The following is a 19,877-nucleotide window of genomic DNA, read 5'->3' as shown; positions in this document are numbered from 1 at the left end:
CCTGCTAAAAGGCTCAGTCAGGCACTATCATGAACATAAGATATTTAGATTCTTTCTGTCAGGTAAGCTGCTCAATGTAACTGGTAGGGAGTTCATTCTCTCTGATTTTCTATTTCAAAGTCAACAATAGATTTACCTGCATAATGTACAGGGATTTCTATCTTTGGACCTATGACGTAATGGCCCTCCTCCAGGCTATGAGCTGTAATTGTTGTCCACTGCCGGCATGAATGAATCAGAAGATAATCACTTTCTCGAAGGCCTTCTACCACTTCTCCTGCAAAAGAAATGAAGTTTTATGTCAGATTCAATTGCATTAAAAAACCCCCCAAAGAAACAAAACAAACAAAAAAAACCCCAACCCAAACCCTAAAGCTTTGAGGTACAAAAGTTAAGTCATTTATTTTATATTACTGTTTACACTGGCAACTGAATACCTAACAATGTTTAAGATTATTCTAACCATATGCAAGTGGCAGATTTCCTGTAGGAATAAGTTACTACAGTTGTTCAGCAGCTCCAAATTCTGAAATAAAAGGTAACAATGAAACACCACTCAGGATAGGCTGGATGAGAGTGTGGAGACCCCCAAAAATCCAAAGTCAGCCTCAGTTGTATATACATGTAGATGTACTTTCATAAGCATCAACCATCTTTTGCAGCAAACAACATATGAATATCACAATACTTCTGTAGTAAATCACTTTTTCAATTCTTTTTAGCAATCTGGATAGACATCTAACAATTGCATCAAAAGCATAGTATATCCACGTTAATGTGGTAGCATGAAGATCCTAGATAAAATACTAGGCAGTTTCTGCAAGGTTATAGATAAGAACACTATTACAACATCAGAAACCATAATTTTTTATTATTTGTAATATGAATATATTTGCTATCCATCCAGACCTCCATTTTATGCTTTACCTGACAGTTTATATGACAATTTGTAGTCAAATCTTTCCATTCTGTACACAAATGACTGGTGCCCCCCGCGACTGGGGGAACACCATGGTGGCGTGCGGGGACCTCCTGCAGCCACCAGCATCAGTATCAGCGGGTGGGGGGCAAGCGTGGACGGCCCACGGATGCCGGCAGTGGCCAATCTGGGGGAGGGGGGGGGGGGTACAATGACACATTGCCTATGGTTCTGTACTGGCAAACAACACAGGCTATCATACTTGGGGGCAAGAAGATGCTTTAGTTGCATTGATCTTGCTCACTACTCAACTGGTGACCCCTGTAATGCCCAGTCCTGCATTCTTCTGCATGTTCTCTCACAGAAAACAATGAAAAAAATCAAGGCAAGCTAGAAAAGTGTGGTTCAGAGCTTCCCCAAGTCCATTTCTGCTGTCATCCCTCTCTGTACTTTAGTAACTGCCAGGCCCACCCAACACTCCCCAGGTTTCACCCATCATTCATGTCTACTTTAAGGTATGTGATCCTTTTGGCTGTACGTGTCAGTCACTGTTCCTAGTCCAGACCAGAGTTTGTCGCTTAGAAGCACAGCAGCTGCGAGAGCTGTGCCACATGTCTGTTCAAAATAAACATTTTCAAAGAGCAATGAAGCCCAATAGAAGAGTAAAAACGAAAACTAGACCCCATGGCCAGGTACAGATGTTCAAAAAGCCGGAGGAGTAAATCAATCCAACTTATGCGGATTTCTGTAAGTGGCCTAGGATAGATTGGTAGCAAACAGGACACATGCTCACCTTGTGGCAAGGCAGGAGGACACAAAGGCTGCCTCTGTCAGGAGTTCCACAAGCCTCCATGTCCTGCCCTGCTTGCACCCACGCCTGTCCCCAAGCAGGGAGACCCAGGAGCTGTGGCATGTCCTGCTCGTCACACTGCACAACTCAGAGGTGGCGGGGATCACACATGTCCACCTGGACATGACTCGGTCACCGTGGCATGTGGCTTTGTGCCACAGACCCAGTAGCTAAATGTCCCACATGGGCCAACTGCTGCACCTGGGCACCACCTCCAGACCATCGAGCACCAGTTCTGGGCTCGTGCTATCAGCACTGACAGGTGAGAAGATTGTCCTGGGCACCTGGGATGATGGACAGTGGGTCCAAGCCTTCCACATGCATTGGGCCATCTTCATGGACACTGTTGCCCAGCTGGCCCCCAATATTGCGTGCCAGGATGTCAGCATGCAGCCACCCCGACTACAGATAAGCAAGTGACCATCGCTATCATGAGGCTGGCTACCCCCAACAGTTACTGCTATATTGCCAACCTTTTGACATGAGCAAGAACACAGCCAAAAAGACCAGCCAGGAAGTGTGCCCCGTCATCCAGGATGTCCAGGGAAACCACTTCATCCTCCCTGTCAACCTGCAGGAGGTGGTCGCCAGCTTCCAATGCATGGGCTTCCCCAAAAGTGTGAGGGCTATGGAGCTGTGCTGGTGCATGGAGGCATGTGGGCCGCCAGCTGGGTGTGTGGGAGCCAGGGTAAGGGTCCATGGAGATCTGCCCATGCATGGGGGCTCTCCTGAACTCAGTGACTGGGGAATGCATGCATGGCAGAGTGCTTCATGACGGGGTGCAGTGACACGGCCCAGGGACTACAATGCCCAAGTCCCAGGACTTGTGCAACGGGATACAGACACCTTCCCTCACTGCCTGCAGCTGGCAGGCTTGGCTCTGGGAGAGCTATGGGGCAGGGCCCACTGGGCACTCAGTCGGAGCAACAGAGCACGGGCCAAGCGCTAGCATGCCTCTGTACAGGGCAAGTGGGGGGCCACAATGGAGGCTGGGAAGCTAGAGAAGAGCAATCCAACTTGAAAATCAACAGGGGATCTGGTACAGAAGCTTGATTCACCAGTCTAACCTAAATCTATTACACCTGCATCAATGTGCACACAAATCTCTCTTAGACTGGGTTCTGCCATTTTTAGACTAGGCTGTGTGTGCTGAACTTCTGCACTGTTACAGGTTAAAATGATTTCTGATCACTCAGACTGGTATAGGTATAATATCTGTACCTGACCCTTATTACAATACATATTCTATACAGTGGCCAAAGCACTTGCCTCATACTATATCTGCCAGCACAGTATGACACGTCCACAAAAGATAGTTCTTACCTACCCATAGCCAAATTCAGGCTGGTTTTCTACTTAATGTAGTGGTCAGCAACATACTGCCTATGGGCGGCAAATCAGTCCACACAAACTTTGGATATGGCCCATGGACACGGGGCTTTGGTGGTAGTCTATGGTTGGAGATTTGCCTGTAGACACTCTCCCTGTGCCACCACAGGGACAAGCCCCAGTGGCACAGCCAAGTCTTATTGCCCGTCTCTCTGCCTCTGACCTAGGCTGGGTCATTCTGGCCCGCAGCACCAGAAGGCAGCCTACCCTGGCTTAGTGTATAAGGAAAATGTGGACAGATTCATGCCATCTATCAAAATGCCTTTAAAAATACCATTGTCAGAAAAGCAGTCAAGAACAGACTGAGGTGCAGCTGACAGTTTACCTGACAGTTAGAGGCAAAAAGTGATATAATACATTTTATTTTAATGCTTTCCTACGGATCTTTCAGAATTATGGCCAGGAGTCTTTCAGAAAGCACCTTCACCTGCCTTGCAACCAATTTTGGATACCATACGTTCCTTCATCTACCACAGCTGCTCATACATACTTTTCCAATGAAGGAGGCAGCCCTCCAATTGCTTCTACACACATTAGTACAAAAGTTAAGACTTTCATTCTCAAAAGCAATTTTACTTCCTTGCTGGAAAGGTAGAAAACTTTCTTTGGGAGCTTGTACCTGGTTGGTTAATGTTTCATGGATATTTTGATTTTGTTTGGTTAATTAATTGCCCTTGTTTCCTGTTATGCCTTTGTCTTAATGAGAGCCCTTTTAAATCTGGTTACTCCCCCCACCCCCCCCAAATCTCCCCTCCCCCCATCATAGAGGTACTATTTTAGTACACTCTTACCATTTGTAGTAGAGAGAAGGTGATTTCCAAGTACTGCATTTTAGAACTGGGTTTCAGTTGTTACTATTACCACATGCCTTGGAACTCAAAGGGATGAATTAAGTTTTTATTAAATATATAATTTCTTGTTATTTTATTGGAGTCCTACAGCCCAGACATTTTATAATGAACTGGCCTCTTATATCTTGAAGTACATTCAGGTATTCGGCAGAAGAACAAATATACACAAAGCTCTTCCAGAATTTTTGCTTGCTGGCATCTTGCCTGCTCTCTGAGCACAAGCTAACTGATAATATGTAAAAGCTCTCTTTAGTTAGCCAAGACAAATATTTAGTTATGTGCATTTGAAAAAGAAACAGACTTTAAAGGAGGACATTTAGTAATAGATTTGGTTGCTTATGTTAACCATGTGAACTGTAAGTTTAAATTAAATTCATGCTTTTTAAAAGTCAATGGCAATAAGCAATTATTTTGTCTTTAAACTAAATAGAATGATCACACCCAGGGGATGAACTAGTATTTTACTAGTTTCATTAGTGAAGATGCGTGAAGCTTGAAACATCACTGGCACACCTTTTTCTTTCTGTTATGTAACTCAGCTATAATTTCAAAACAAAATCACAAATAAATCTAGAAGATGAAGTCCAGGAATTACAGAGGGAATTACAACACGGGTCACCCTTGGAAAGCATGAGAAATACATTCTTAACAAATTAAAAGGCATCTGTTATAAAGGCTTGGTTCCTTCATGGCAGACATTAAGTTTTCCAAACTGCTTACTCTATTAAAATTGGGTGAGACCAGGTGAGTGTAAATATACAATCCTAAATAGATGTGACTCCATAGTTAAGGTCAATAAGAAGACTAAGAACAACTTGGAACTCAAGTACCTTAAGCTCTTCAGATAGTGAACCGAACTGACTGGGACTTCAGGCTAGCAAACTTTCAGACCATGAATGGCTTATCAGATCGAGCCTGTGTGAAGAGAGGAGAATGATGCCACCTGAAACCAGAAGGAATTAATGGAATAGCACAGATGTCTCCCTAGTCTTCTCCATGCTACAAATGGACATGTAGGTAGCAAAGGAAGGGAGCATAAATGCTCATCCCTGCTAGCTGCATTAAAATCAAACCCAAGTTCCAAAGTAGGGCTCCTTTCAGAAGTGTCCCAACTTTAGCTGCTCAGCTCTTCCTCTGATAGAAACCAAAATTCTCAGCAAAAAGTCTTCTGCAGCTACATCAGTAGCTCAATTTTGACTACCGGCAGCAACTCCGACTACCTGTTGCTAGCACTGAACAGGGACAGTAGTGTGTATGTGCATTGAAAACATATTTGGCATATAATTTTAGGAACTGAGAATTTAAGTTATCCAAGTCTTCCACTACTTAAACGATGAAAGGATTAAGCCAGTCTTCAAAAGTATACAAAGTAATCCATTCTCATTTCACCCACTCAACCTATTCCTACTGAAGTTTGCAGAACAAGCTTTTAAAGCACCCCTATTGCCATTTTAAAGTGAGGGATGCTGAATACATGAAAGGTTGCAGGTGTTTTAATTAGAGCAACTCCCAGAACTGCTTTAATTAAAAGTGCTCCCCATCCCGCCACCTTGACCCCCGGAGCCTGTGTAAAGACACCCTAGAGTCCCAACCTTTTACAAGTAAAATATAGGGCACCTGGTATCAAAACCTGCCCTCTACCTTTTTTATTTCCAAAAAGGCAATTTAATTAATTCATAATAAAGCCTGAGAAGAAAAACCTAGCTAGCAAATAGCTATCCTCACCTCTTTAAATCTTTTATCACATCTTTTACCTGCAAGACAAAATTCAGCAAATGTACAACCATACAAGGACATCACTCGAAGTAGCTGTGATTATAGTAGTTAGATATAAATTGTCACTTTAAAAACCCAAATGTGTGTACCTTCATTCTTATTCAGAATGCAGATTAAAAGTAGCTTTCCGTTTTTAAGGGGCAACTAACAAACAGTTATCCATGCCACAATTCCACAGAAGCTGCAAAGTAAGTGAAAGCCTGACTGAACTATGAGGACCACTTTATTATTTTTTATGGCCAGATGAAGACAGATTTTTCATATTGGAAAAATCCTTCTGATTTCTTGAGGTATTAAATTGACAGGAGGTAGATGTTAGTACATGATCCCAGGGTAAAGAGTTCCCATGCCCATTAAATCTACTCACTTTTAAATACAGATCCTTCTCCACCTCATCTATCTTTTAAACACCAGTTCCTAGTTAAGTGAGAATATTATCCCTAGCATTTGCTGTTAAAAGGGCTTGCTCATTGTAAAGCTGGCAGTAGGATCTCACTAATGTCCAAGGGCAATTTTTCAGAACCAAAACACACTGTGATTTTTTATTTTTATTTTTTTATGACCAGCTTCTATATACTGGAGCTTGAATGGCAAGACTTAAGTCCCCGTGAATAGGGATGTTGCCTGAACTGAATTTCCCTGAGTTTTGTTTAAGCCTGTTTTTTAAGCCAATTTATGTTAGCCAACACCATTCTCTGGTGCTAAGGCTTGGAGTCCCATAGCAGGAACAAGATTTTGTAGAGCTGTATGGCTACACATATAGCCTTTGAGACATCATGTCAAAGAAGGCAAAACACTGCATTCCTTATAAACAATATTTTAATCATTTGAATTTGTAGGCACAGACAGTTTTATTAGCTCAGAGTGTTTAGCAGAAATTTAAATGTCTATGTAAAGCTTCACAGTGATGCTAAAAGCTAGATCCTAAATCTCAAAAGTCAGCTAATGGAATAACCTAGTCTAACCATTAAAGATTTGGCCCACTAAGATTCACAAAGCTATGTTCCTGCTAGTTAGTCACCATCTAGGTTCCCAAATATAGCACTGTCTTTTTGACGCCAACAAAAAACCAACCTTCTTTAAGTGTTCTAGCACTAGGAAACTGACACTTAAATTACTTACGGAATATGAAGGCTAACATGATTCATTCACCTACAAAAATATGCTGTTTAAAATAAAATCTGGATCTACAAGAATCTAAATATTTTGAAATGCCACATATTTGTTCATCTCTGTTTAAAGTTCACATCTACTCCTTCAAGTGGGAGCTCCCAAGTCTGGACAAATTAAATGGGGGTTTAGAAAAAGAAAAAAACAAACAAACAAACTAGTTTAAGAAAAGGACAAAGTTACATTAACAGGTACCATTTAAATAAACCAAAACAATTCGAAGTGGAAAAAGTAAGTCCTAATGGAGCAGTGCATTCACTGTTACAGAGCTGGTGAAGACAGGGCCAGGCATATTGATTGCTACATATCCACCAGGGGCTAGGATTCCCTACTTTCATTTGAAGTACAAGGTCCATAAGGAAGTGGCAAGCAGAGGCTGCTCAAAGTATACACCAATTTAATAATCAAGGCAGCTAAGGGTTATATACACTTCTTTTTCAATAAGTACCACTTATTTGGTGGAGGTGAGGGGTGGTCTTATTTAGATTTGACTAAGATAAAGATACCTATTCAAGGTTTTTAGCGAAATCTCAACTATGCCATGAATAACACAATAAAAAAAAAAGTCATAGCAGCAGTAAAATAATAGTTTAAACAGGAACTCAGCCAGACACCTACAGAAATTCCTTTCCACCCCTTCTCTGTTCTGGGAAGCATACTCTCAGCCTCTGCCAAACGCCGTCTTAAAACAGGTGTCTTTCGCAGTTCAGAAAGTTACCAAATCCAGGCTAAGTGGAGGTGCAAATTCCAGAATCCTAGAGACATCCTTCCTGTCAGCTGCCGCCTTTACCAGATATTCAGACTACAGGTCTCAACTTGTCACCTACAGCTCTTTTCATATGTCAGGTATGTACACCCTGCAACATATGCAATTATAATGCAACACGTGTCAGTATAGACTGTACAGCATTTTACTTGTTTTGGCAAACGCACGCCACTTCAACATTCACCCAGAGTCATATATGCAGTTCTCTGGCTCTTTATCTTTCTTTCAAGCCTTTATTGAGTGTGGAGCCACAGAGGTTGAGCACCACTGAATTAAACAAAAAGCAACTTGTAAAGACCTTTTTACTCTTTCAACCTCCTTTCTAAAGAAGGCAAGAGACAGGCAACAAGCTATGATTTATTCCAACAAGCAGATATGTTTAGGCAGCTTCTGCTCCTCCATACTCTTGCCTAGATGTACACGAAGGTCTTGGTGACTAGACCTCCTACGCATACACCATGACCCAGAGGATCCACGGTTGTCTATTGTGTTTAGGAGGGGCTAAATTTAGAGTCTAGAGCAGTGCCAGTTCAAGATAAGGGAACATTCAATCACACAACATGACAAACAACAGCCTCCAGCTTAGAAAGAAAGTTCAGGCCTCATCTACAAAGTCTTATTTGCAAAGTTCTCTCTCTGTTGCTAACATCAGTTCAGTCGTGTTTGATGTAATGTTGCAGAACCTTTGCCAGCATTTTAACACCATATTGATTAAATTACTTCACTGTTCACAACAGACTCGGGGAGGTAAGATAGTGAGAGATTCTTAAAAATAAATAAATAAATAAATACCCCTAATAAGGGCAACTAAAGTTATGAATTAGAATGCAAAGGGAGATGGGTCAAACTACCAAAACCTTATATACTTTGGAAAAATTAAGTAAAATAGAGACATTATTACAAATTCTCAAAATATTGAGGGCGGGGAGCAGGGTTAAGACAACATAACCTGAATTCATCTTTTGTGGCCTTACTATTTGTACTTGTCGAGAGTACACAATGTGAAAGTTTGATAATCTAATAGTAGATTTACTGTGGAACTGCAAGATAGTGTAAATGAATCAAATTACTGCATACACTGATAAAGACAACTACTGAAGTGCTTCCAAATAGTTACCAAGAGAGAGAAAGTGTCTTTGCCATTTAAATACCAACCTCATACATAATTAATGGATACTTACTGCATCTCCAATGCATGCTGTCCCAGTTTAACAGCTGGGAAAGAGCACACACAAATCAGAAAAGCATGACAAAACCTTTTCTAGCCATAGGCCAATCAGTATTCATTTCCCATCCAGTTCATGACCCAGCAAAATGCTACCAGTATATTATGTTTTATTTTTATTGCCTGGCTATATTACCATAGCAACTTCTACTTTGCAGAACAGGTGCCTCTATTACTGCAGTTTACTTTACTAATACTCAAAGCTCCCTCCACCATCATTTTTCCTTAAAAAGATGCTAATTTTTAAGCCTATATTTTCAGGAAAGAAGTGAACATTTCTTGTACAGTCTGAGCATTCAAACTAAGAGGTACAGGGATCTTTCTTAATAGTTGTCAGCTCATGCAAATTGTTTATCTGACCCTATATCTACATCAGCGATTCTTAGGGGGGAGTGCCACGGTACCCTGGGGTGCCTAGAGATCTATTCAAGGGTGTTGTGGAGTGCCACACAATGGTAATAGCACTGTTAAGTTTGCAAACATGAATCATAACACAAACCCACAGATTTCAAATAGAAACCCATAGTTGTGGTCCGAGTTCTTTGCAACAGAAAAACCACTGTATTTTTTTTTTGCCTACAGAAGTGTCAAAACTAAGAGCTGGCACTTTCCAAGGTGTGCCCCAAATCCAAGAGCTTGAGAACTACTGGTATATATCAAGTAGAAAAGAGATAAAGGTTAGTTAGCAATTAGTTTAATTTAACTGCAGAGTTATAGTTTTGTCTATTGGAAATAACCTCACCAACAGACAAGCCCTGTTGTCTACTTCTTCCACAGTTTCCATGAATCTATAACATGGATTAGAGGGCAAAGAGGGCAGGTCAGTAGTCTAGGAAAGAAGTCTGAATTTTCTAGCTTAAAAGCTGTGATAAGAATGTGAATGCTGCAATTATGTTTTTGGATGTGGCGCAGGAATTAAAGCATTTAATCAGATGAAGGACATAATACACAGCAACATTTATAGAAAGCTTTCTATGCTCTTGGGACTACAAGCACTGGCAACTTTGCTTCTGGCCCTTATTACTGGCAAAGTTTAGAAAAATTACTGTCGCTTAAAAGTATTTATACCAGTACAGTAAGAGTTTTGAGGCCTGAAGAGCCATAAATATGGGACCTTCCATGTGGCTCACCTGAGTTACTAAGATTTATCCCTTCTCCATCACTGAATATTAAATTGTTGAAACTATATAAATTAGTGTGCTATTATGAGTCTCTCTCAATATTAAAGCCTGTTTGTATCCTGAGCTCTTCCAAAAATAAAACAGGTCCTCGTGCACTTTTAACAGGAAACATTCTGTGCTACCACACTCCAAGGCAGATGCTATGGACTGTCATGGAAGCCAGGGACAAAGAGAGACCCAGCAGTACCATAGCAAGGTTAGTGCCAGCGGTACGCCAACACCAGGCACCCTCACACTGCCCCAGGAGTCGGGGGAGGAGGGAAGGGGGGGGGCAGGAAAGGGCTGCTGCTGGTGGCTGTGCAATCACAGTGACAACCAGAAGTTGCCACTACCCCTATGAACTGGGCACCTGGCAATGTCCCTACACTGCTGAGACCCAAGTTTTCCAAGCCAAAGGTTTATCCCTTGAGAATCCACAGCAGGGCAGGCCTCAAGGAGTCATACAGGGAGAGGGAGCCCAAATAAGGAATCTTCTTCGGGAATCCCAAAAGAGCTTCTCCGAATAGGGACATGATCTATGACAAGAAGTTATACCACAGCTCCTTCCAAACAATCACAAACAGCTAATAACTGCTAACAACATGAATCTCAGCATACTCCTCTCAAAACTTGAGAGAAACCCCAGGCTTTGACTTCACTAAATTTTGCAAAATAGAATTTTGCAGTTTCAGTGCCTTGGAAACCACCAGAAATAGGATTCACTATAGTAGGCCTAACAAGGGTGTTATCTGACTGTCCACATTAGAACAGTTGTTTTTAACCTTTTTAGAAGCGAGGCATGCCCAAAAATGCCAACTCTTAGTTTTCACTCTTCTTTTTACTACAGAAAACCAAGAGCAATTTTCTGTTGCAAAGAACTCAGAAAGAACAAAAATATGGATTTCTATTAGAAATCCCTGGATTTATCATCTCATGAATCATGTTTGTAAACTTATTACCATTGTGTGGCACCCATGAGAGGATTTCCAGGCATCCCAGGGTACTGTGGAACAGTCGCTGAGAATCACTGTATTTTAAGAAAGTAAGAGTAGAGTGAAGGAACCTATGGTAAAGTAATGCAACAAAAACCTATTTCCCTCAGCCTCCAAATGTCTTAACCATTCAAGACACAAGGACAGAAGCACAGAACGAAAGGAAGCTTATCGTAAAGCTTGTTTATCACTACATTCTCTATACCAGACTTAGCCTACCAGAAAACAGAAGGTTATGATTTCTATAGAATATGCAAACATTAAACTAGCATTATTCAAGTGCACTGTCACAAGTATACTCGCTCATTTTCTTTAACTGTATGTTTTGCTCTTAATAACTGTGATAACCACAAGTGGCAGAAGGAAGGCAGGCCCTTGCTACTACTTCTGACAAAACACCAAAAATGACAATACTGAGGAAAGCCAAGTTACATGGGTGAAAATAGCCTTAATCTCTGTTCTAACCTAAATATCAGAGTAGCCTTCACCACTGCTTGCCATAATGGCAGCACTGCTTGTCATAATGGGGGAGAGGGAGGAGGGGGAAAGAACAGCTTGTGAATTGATGGAACCTCTTCAGTCATTTAAAACAACCAACCAATCAACCACCACTCAGACAGTTAATACAGAGAAGTCCATAGGAAAAACACCCAATGGCATCAGCCAACCTTACAGAAGCCATGCTGAAATATACAACTGACAAAGTTCTGCTGCAAAGGAGGTCAGTTATCAACAGTTTAGATACTTCAGACTACCTTTACCCTAACAAAACTATAGAACACTGTATAGAGAGAAAGCTTTGTTAGCTTCCCAAAGCCATTGATAAAGAGATTAAAACTAGGTTGTATGCACTGTCACTGATTTAGTATGGATAACCAAGAGAATCATAGATAAGCAGGGCTGGAAAGGGCCTCTGGAAGTCATCTAGGGCCCAGGCCAACCCCCTGCCTGAGGCAGGATCATCCCTATTCAAACCATCCTTACAAATCTCATCTAGCCTATTCCTACAACTACACTAATCAAGAGAACCCTGTTGCACAACTACAAGGCATATTGTCCAAGACATCAATAGCACTCTGACCTGCTACAGGCAAAACAGAGGGACATCAGTAGACTGTCCTGCTATTGCAAGGGTTGTTAAAATACACTCAAGAGATCCAAGGAAGAGGGCCCGTGGTTACAGAGCAAGGCAAAAAAAAAAATCTCAGTCCATAAAGAAGCATGAGAGAAGCATCCCTAGCATTTGAAAGTTCTTGCCCAACTCCAAAAGATAGTGTCTATATAGGCATTTTTAGCTCAAGCATTTGCACATTAAAGAGAGAGAGAGAGAGAGAGACACACACACACACACAATGCAGGCAACTATATTTGGCTGAGGGAAGGAGCTGTCAGTTATGCCAATTTATTTGCGGAAAGCTCCAGAGCCTACCCAAACAAGGTGACTGCAACCTTCTGTATGCAATTTTTGGAGTCAGCTGTTCCCAGCACACAACTTCAGTGTTGTATCAAAAACTAGAGGACTAAAATACTTGGTTAAGCAGACAGAAGGCACCTAAGGCAGAACTTAGAAATCTGACTTCCTTTCTAAATCACTCAACTAGCCTGCCTCTTAAGCACAGACTATTAAAAGGAAATGAGAGAACAGCCATACATGTGCACATGCATGCACACACACAAGGGAGAAATGCAGTATCCAAGTGGAAATGCAGATATGACAGAGTTGTGGTCTCCCATCCTGGCAAAAATTAGATCCAATAATTAAGTCACAGTGTTTACAACTTCCATCTAACTCCTAAAGTAGTTAACAAGACATTACGGGTGAACCAATAGAGATTTTGGGGGCCGATACTGATAGCTGATTTTTAAGGAGGCATATTGGCTGATACCAATCCGATTTCTGATACAACTGCGTGTAGCTGGTAAGTCCGTTGTGGTGGAAGCGGTGGGGGGGGGCAGATCAAGGCCCTTGCAGTGAGGGAGGAGTGGGGCTGGGGCACAAGATAGAGCCGTGGCTTGTCCAGGGGGAGACTCCCACCACTGCATGCACTCCAGGAGGGCATGGGGGTTGTGTGCCCCCCAGATCTGCATGGGGTAGGGCAGGCTGGAGCTGCAGGCTGGGGCCAGGGCTGCACTGGGGGCAGGCAGCAGCGGCACTGGGGGGGGGGGGGGGCTATAAAGAGAGGCTGCAGCTGCTGCCCCAGCTGCAGCCACCCCACCCTTGTTCAGATCCAGGGGCAGACGCATCCCCCTCTGCCATGCCCTCCCGGGCTGTGTGCAGCATCGGGAGCCATCTCCCCCCCAGCCCTCAGATGAGCTGCAGCTCTAGGCAGCGCCTGCCCCACTCCCTCCCTCACCATCAGGGGGTGTTGATCTGCATCCCCCTCCCCCTATGCCCCTTCCTTTCCACCACAACAGACTTACCAGTTGCATTCAGCTCTCCACACTGCCAGGCTGTGCTCCTCGCTGCCTATGTGCTGCGCTTCAGCTATGTCCACACATGGGCATTTATTGGCCAAATTATCAGCCACATCAGGTCGATTTCCAATACAGTTGATTTTCTTTATATTGGCACCAATTCAATATAGGACCAATGCATTGGTGCACCTCTACAAGACTTCATCTCTTCAGGTCACCAATTCCACAAAAACCCAGACACAGTCGAATAGCCTCAATCTAGCCAAGGCATAAATACACGCCAGTACCAACTACAGTCCCAACTTGGAAGGACAGAGACCCTCCCCACTTCTTTCATACTAGCTGCAGAAACAGGCAATTTTATTTACTAATGATAAGCATTTAGTGGTTGCAATAGATCTCAAGGTTTACAATAGTTTCACTGTACCAAGATTATGCCACTAAAAATCCAGTTTGTCCCAATGCAAATGCAATGCAGCTGTGAAGCCATATAGGTTGCATCCCAAAAGATCTACCATTGCTGTTCAATTCCTACAAAATAGGAGTAAGAGTTAATTTAATAACACTAAAGATGAAATTCTGGCCTTACTGAAACCAGTTCTCCCATTGACTTGATAGGGGCCAGAATTTCACCTTTGGTGCTTTGCTTTATTTTGTTTATGGGCCAAAGTGAAAAGCCAAAAGTAACAAGCTAGATTTTATTTGGGCTTGTTTGTGTTTGTTTTGCATCTTATGAGGAAATACCCAAGACTCCAAAATGCTTCCTTTTTATGAACATAAGCCAAACAATGTGGAGTGCATCTTTTAACACAACCCACCCACCGCCTCCACAGAGAAAAAAAATCATTCACAGTAATATAATGTCCCAACATTTCTGTTTGCATTCCAAAACACAGTAAACTTTCTGTCATAATCTACTTTGCTCATTAATGTTGCTCATCTCAGGAGCCAATTTAAGCTTTGCTGTACTGTGTGTTACAGATACAGCTAGAACAGGGGTGGCCAACCCACATCACGTGGGCCACAAGTGGCATGCACAGCCATTTTGTTTTGCATGTGGCAGATTTGCTAAGGTTTGGAGAGATTAGAGCAATAGACTGGGAAAGGGAAGTGAATTGGAGTGACACTTGGCACAGGGACGGGGCTTAATTTGTAAAACGCCAGCCAAAAAGGTTGGCCTCCACTGAGCTAGAAGACCAATACACCAAAAGTCTCAACTAATATGGTCTTGTATACACTACTGTGGATAATATTTTAAAGAATTCCTATAGCTCTTACAATACACTATGCTGTGTTGACTCTCACTGCTTAGATCTGATGAAGAAAGTCTTACATTCAAAAGCTTATCTAACTCTTTCCCAACTATACAGGCAGTCCAATAAAAGATACTGTACTAAGAAATCCTTACTTCTTGCTTAATACCAAAAGGCATGTTTAGAAGTAAACAGTGATGCCAGCTGTTTATCATAAGCCCTGTGATATTTTGTGCTTTTCAAAAGACCCATCTCTCAGATCATGTGATTTAATTTAAACTGAGTTTCTCATCTATGTGTTTTTTTATTTTACCAAAAAAACAAACAAAAAAGTCTAACACTTGGGATTATGAGAATCCTGAGAGACTATGAAACCTAAAAGGCAGAGAACCCAAAATTTATGAATTAACAAATCAATATGCATGCAGATCTGTACAAGATAAATGAAGATTTTTTTTTCTTGAACTGGGAGTTTGCATCTCTCAGTCTGCCTGTAAGGCGCACTCTCAAGTACCTAAAGTTTTTGGGTTATGGTCTTCCAAAAAAATATCTAGTCATTCAGACTTTTCCTGAGCACAGTAAGCAAATGTGGAATTATTTAAAAGTTGTCAATTGCCATTAAGTTATATTTAATGGTACTGTAAGATATGCATTTCAATATGTTCTCTAAGCTTATTTTTTATTTGTGCCCTAGGAGAAAAAAGTGTGGTAAAAACTTATGCTCACTTTTCATGGGGAGGCTAATGCATTACCCAGCAATGATCCCCACTTGAAGGCAGCTCAGACAAACTCCCTAAACAAAGTAAAAGTAACTGAAATGTAGCAAGTCTTTATTTGATGCTTTCCAGGCCAAAGTCGCTATTACTTATTCTCTAGCATCTAGTTTCTATATCCCACACAAAACAGATTGAATAGCTAGAAGCAAGTCAAGCCTCACTACGCTCTTTCAGGAAGTCTGTATTAAGATGTGAAATCAGTTTACATCAGAAGAAATGTTACTGCACACTGGCAACAAGATAAACTTCATATGGAGTTTTTTTAACTTAATAGCCAGACGCTGAAAATAAGAGCAGCCAGAAAGACCCATAATTTTACTTCTGCTTCAAGCAGGTGGTTCTTGTCCATAGATTATGGCTGTCATGGTACAAAAGAAGAATTTGAGAGAGCAAAATTCAGTGCAGCACAACAACATCATGTTTCCAGTTATTTACAGTAAACACATTTGTGATTTTCTTTTTGATACCTCTTTACTGCCCAAACAGGGCAGTCCAATTAAAACCATTTGTTGTTCTCAAAGTTTTCCAAGAGTAATAACCTAATTCTGAATAAAGTTTAATTTTTTTCTGTTATAAACTTTTATATTTGTGATTAAATTAGATTTAATAAGCACAAAAACCACCTCTCTGTTACCTGAGGCTCAAATGAACAACATTATGGATAAGAACATATAATTTTCTTAAGAAAAGCAAGGCTTACTTTTATGTTGATAACCTTTATTGGACTAACTGTAAAGTTGGGAGAAATGCTACACAGCTGGCCCAATAAAAAAAAAAAAAAGCCTTGTTTTTCTCATATTTCCTGGACCATCCTGGGCATAATATTACTTCATTTTCTTAAAGTATTTTAGCTTTTCCAACAAAACAAATTAAAATAGCTTTAAAAAGGACAAAGATGTCCACTTTGGTCAAAGGGCATGCAATAATGATGAATTAATAACTTCCATACCTATACGCGTGGGATATTAATTATCCACAAATGCTTTGTACAGTGAGCATTTTGTGCATAACTTAGAATGTGTGATTACACAAAATGCTCTTTTCTTATTATTGCCCTTCATCCAAATTGGAGAAACACTTGTAGTTTTGCTGCCTGTCTCTAGCTATACGAAATCTGAGCACTGTGTAGCAATACTCATATAGCTAGGGCAGAATATGAAATATGACTAAGGAAGGAACATTTTCATGTTTACCCCCCTCTCTTCTTTCTTGCTCACATCTATACTGATATGAGCAAGAACAAATATGAAGACATTAACTTAAAACAAATAATAATATCACCAGACAAGTTTGACTACACAATAAATGTGAACACTGCCTCAAAAATGAGCTTTCTGAAAAATGTACAATACAGCTACAGCCTTGAGCGGTAGGAAGAAGGTAAGATATTTCTATCTTTTAGCAAATAGAAGTGGGTATATAATGGTTTAAAAAAATAAAAATAAAAAAACCCACAACACCATCACACAGATACCCAGAAGTAACTTGGGGTATGTCCAGAAGAACACGCACATGCCTCTTGCCCCGCCGCAAAAGCCCTTTGAGGCAGGGCAAGAGGCACGTGCAGGAATGAAAAAATTGTTCCCCATGGACAAAATTAGACCCCTGGGGGTCTTAAAAAAAACAAAAACAGAAAAACCACTGCTCCGCAATAAAGTGGAGCAAGGCATGATTCCAGACTGTGCCTGGAGCCAGTCCTCCAGAAGACACGCTCTGGTTTTGGCTGGAGTGTCTCTGGTGTTCCTGCTGCCTCCTGGAGCCCTGTGACCCACTCCAGTGCAAAGCCAGACTAGAGAGCCATGTGGGGCTGGACTAGGTCCTCACCCCACCGCAAGCACAGGGAGCAGAGGCAGAAGCCGGCCCTGCAGCCTGGCCCATGGTGACAGGACCTGGCTGCGGCATATGGGGACCGCGTGCTGCACTAGGTCCTGCATGCCTGGCCAGGCCCTTCCTATAGCGGAAGGACCTGGCCTGGCATGCAGGGACCACGTGGAGCTGAGTCGGGTCCTGCTGGCCCTGGGGCTGCTTGTACTGCCCAGCTAGGCAGCACAAGCAGCCCCAGGGCCAGCAGAACCCAGCTCAGCTCCGCACGGTGCCCACACGCCAGGCCACGTCCTGCCGCTATAGGAAGGGCCCGTCCAGGTGGCAGAGCGTTCCCAAGGGGCCCCAGGACATGGCTGAGATCAGCACGCAGTCCCCACATGCTGTGCTGGGTCCTGCCACCATGAAACCAGCCCAGCTGGGCAGCAGGAGTAGCCCCAGGGCTGACAGGACCCGGCTGGGCTCAGCGCACAGTCCCTCCACTGCTGCTGTGAAAGGTTAGTTAAGGGCCCTGGGCAGGGGGACTGTGGCCCTCCAGGGGGCAGCTGGAACCCTGGAGGGGGGCAGTCCATGTGCTGTGTGGGGGGCCCACACCCTGTGGGGGCCAAGGGACCCACCCCTCCGGAGCACTGCCCCCACAAGGTCCCCCACACCCACATTCCCCCCAGCAATTGCCCCATACCTACCCACAGACCAACCCACATCCCTCCACACACACCCACCCGCCTTCCCCCACACCCCTTCTCACCCTCTTCCTACAAACACCACATCCCCATCACACACCCATAATCACATGTGAAGAAAACCAAAAGCACATATCAACACACACAGGTATTTAGAAACACTGGTAGGCTTCCAAATTGCTTTAACATTGTAAATATACCAATAAAGCATTAACCAACTTGGGGGGGGGGTGTCAACTGTGGAAGAACATGGATTTTGGGGTATTTTTAAAAATGGATTTGGGATGCTGCTTCAACAGTCCAGCTGGCACAAGGGGTAGTGTTCCCAGGTACCAATTGGCTGAGCCCCAGAAGCTTCTGAGAGCAAGTAGCCCTGAGCTACTTGACAGGGCAGCTTTTTGTATGGATGGGCCCAGGATAGGCAGATTTTTATACTGCTGGGGACAGCACAGGTACTGGCCCCAGGCTGTAGCTCCCCTTAGCTGCAGATCAAGGAGGAGCCAGGCAGGGTTATTTTGCCCCAAGTGGCACAATTTGCTCCACAACAAAGGGCATGTCTGAGCACATGCACTGAGGCAAAATGCCCTGGCTCAAATTTGGACTGCTTCTATTTGAGTTTCTGCAAGCACACGTGCTTACATGTGTGGACGCGCCCTTAAAAAGTTTAACAAACTTCTTCCAAGGGCAACTCAAAATGTATTATCACTATCACTTCCAATTACTCACCTCCCTTAAGAAATGGATAAGGATGATTTTTCTCTGCAAGATATGTAAATTTGTTATCTTTCCCAGAAAACTAGTGAACAGGGGAGGCGTGCTAGCCTTCTGTAGCAAAGCTAGTTTTACCTTGCTACAAAAGGCTAGCACGTTTCCATGTGTGGCCACACACAGTGTTGGAACCTTGTTGGTAAAATCCCAAGTCTGTGGTAGTCAAGTTGGACCAACTCCACAAATAAGAGTTCTGTGCTGGTACTGTCCTACTAGCCCAATGCCTATGTAGATGCTGCATTACATACACCAGTAGAAAGTCTCCCAGCAACAATGGGTGCTTACGTAAGTGCAGGAAGGCACTTGCGATTGCACTGTAACTTTTGCGCTTTACACAAAGCACTAAAAGTTACAGCATGATCAAACATAACAGCCATTCTGGAAGGGGGCTCCCTGTAGGGGCTATGTTGCATGCCTCCCAGCATGCTCCACAGGTTCTTGGGGCTGCCAGAGACTACCCAGAGCAGCCCAAGGGGCTAACCATAGCCAAGCAGCCTGTCCCCATCAGTGACAGCCTCTCATCTCTGCCCTGCCTCCTAACTCTGGCCAGCTGGCAGGGGTAAGGGAGAGGGGTGTCGCTCCCTGCAGTGCCCCTGGGATTGTGGGAGACGGCAGCCAGCCCAGGAGTGCTGCAAGAGAGGGATCTCTCCAATTTGTTCCCCTGGGACCAGGGGAGCAAGCAACTTGGCTGAGCATGCTGGGGCAGGAGGTTCTCTCTCCCCCCTGTTCATTCCACAATTTGGGGTGAGGGGGGCAGCTGACAGGTATAGCAGTTGGTAAAACTACATGCAGCTAAGCCTTGTACTACTGCTGTGACCAGGGTTTACCTGCATCACCTGGAGGAAGTAAATCTAAAGTGCAAAACAGTGATGATGATGATGATGATGATGATGATGATGATGAGAGTGACTTGAACAATGCCCAAAGCATAATCCATAGCAGAACCTTCCTGTCATGTTTCAAGTGACCTGGACAAGGGACTGATAATTAATCAGGATCCCCTGACCTGGCCCCTTCCCCCTTTCAAAAAGAGATAAGCAAGATTCTGAAGTAACATTTTTTT

General features: G+C 43.0%; 1 protein-coding gene across 2 annotated transcripts in view; it reads right to left on the bottom strand.

Annotated features, from left to right (window-relative positions):
* GAREM1 (GRB2 associated regulator of MAPK1 subtype 1) overlaps positions 1-19,877 on the bottom strand; it is a 143,272-nt gene that overhangs the window by 108,881 nt on the left and 14,514 nt on the right. For both annotated transcript variants that reach the window (XM_019498662.2, XM_006258655.4), the window contains exon 2: positions 137-277. In XM_019498662.2, the coding sequence (XP_019354207.1) occupies positions 137-277 (141 nt within the window). The remainder of the gene's footprint in view (positions 1-136; positions 278-19,877) is intronic.

The sequence above is a fragment of the Alligator mississippiensis genome, chromosome 3 (assembly GCF_030867095.1).
Source record: "Alligator mississippiensis isolate rAllMis1 chromosome 3, rAllMis1, whole genome shotgun sequence".
Classification (NCBI taxonomy): Eukaryota; Metazoa; Chordata; order Crocodylia; family Alligatoridae; genus Alligator; species Alligator mississippiensis.
Note: the sequence above shows the minus strand (reverse complement) of the source record. Positions and strands in the feature narration are given on the sequence as shown.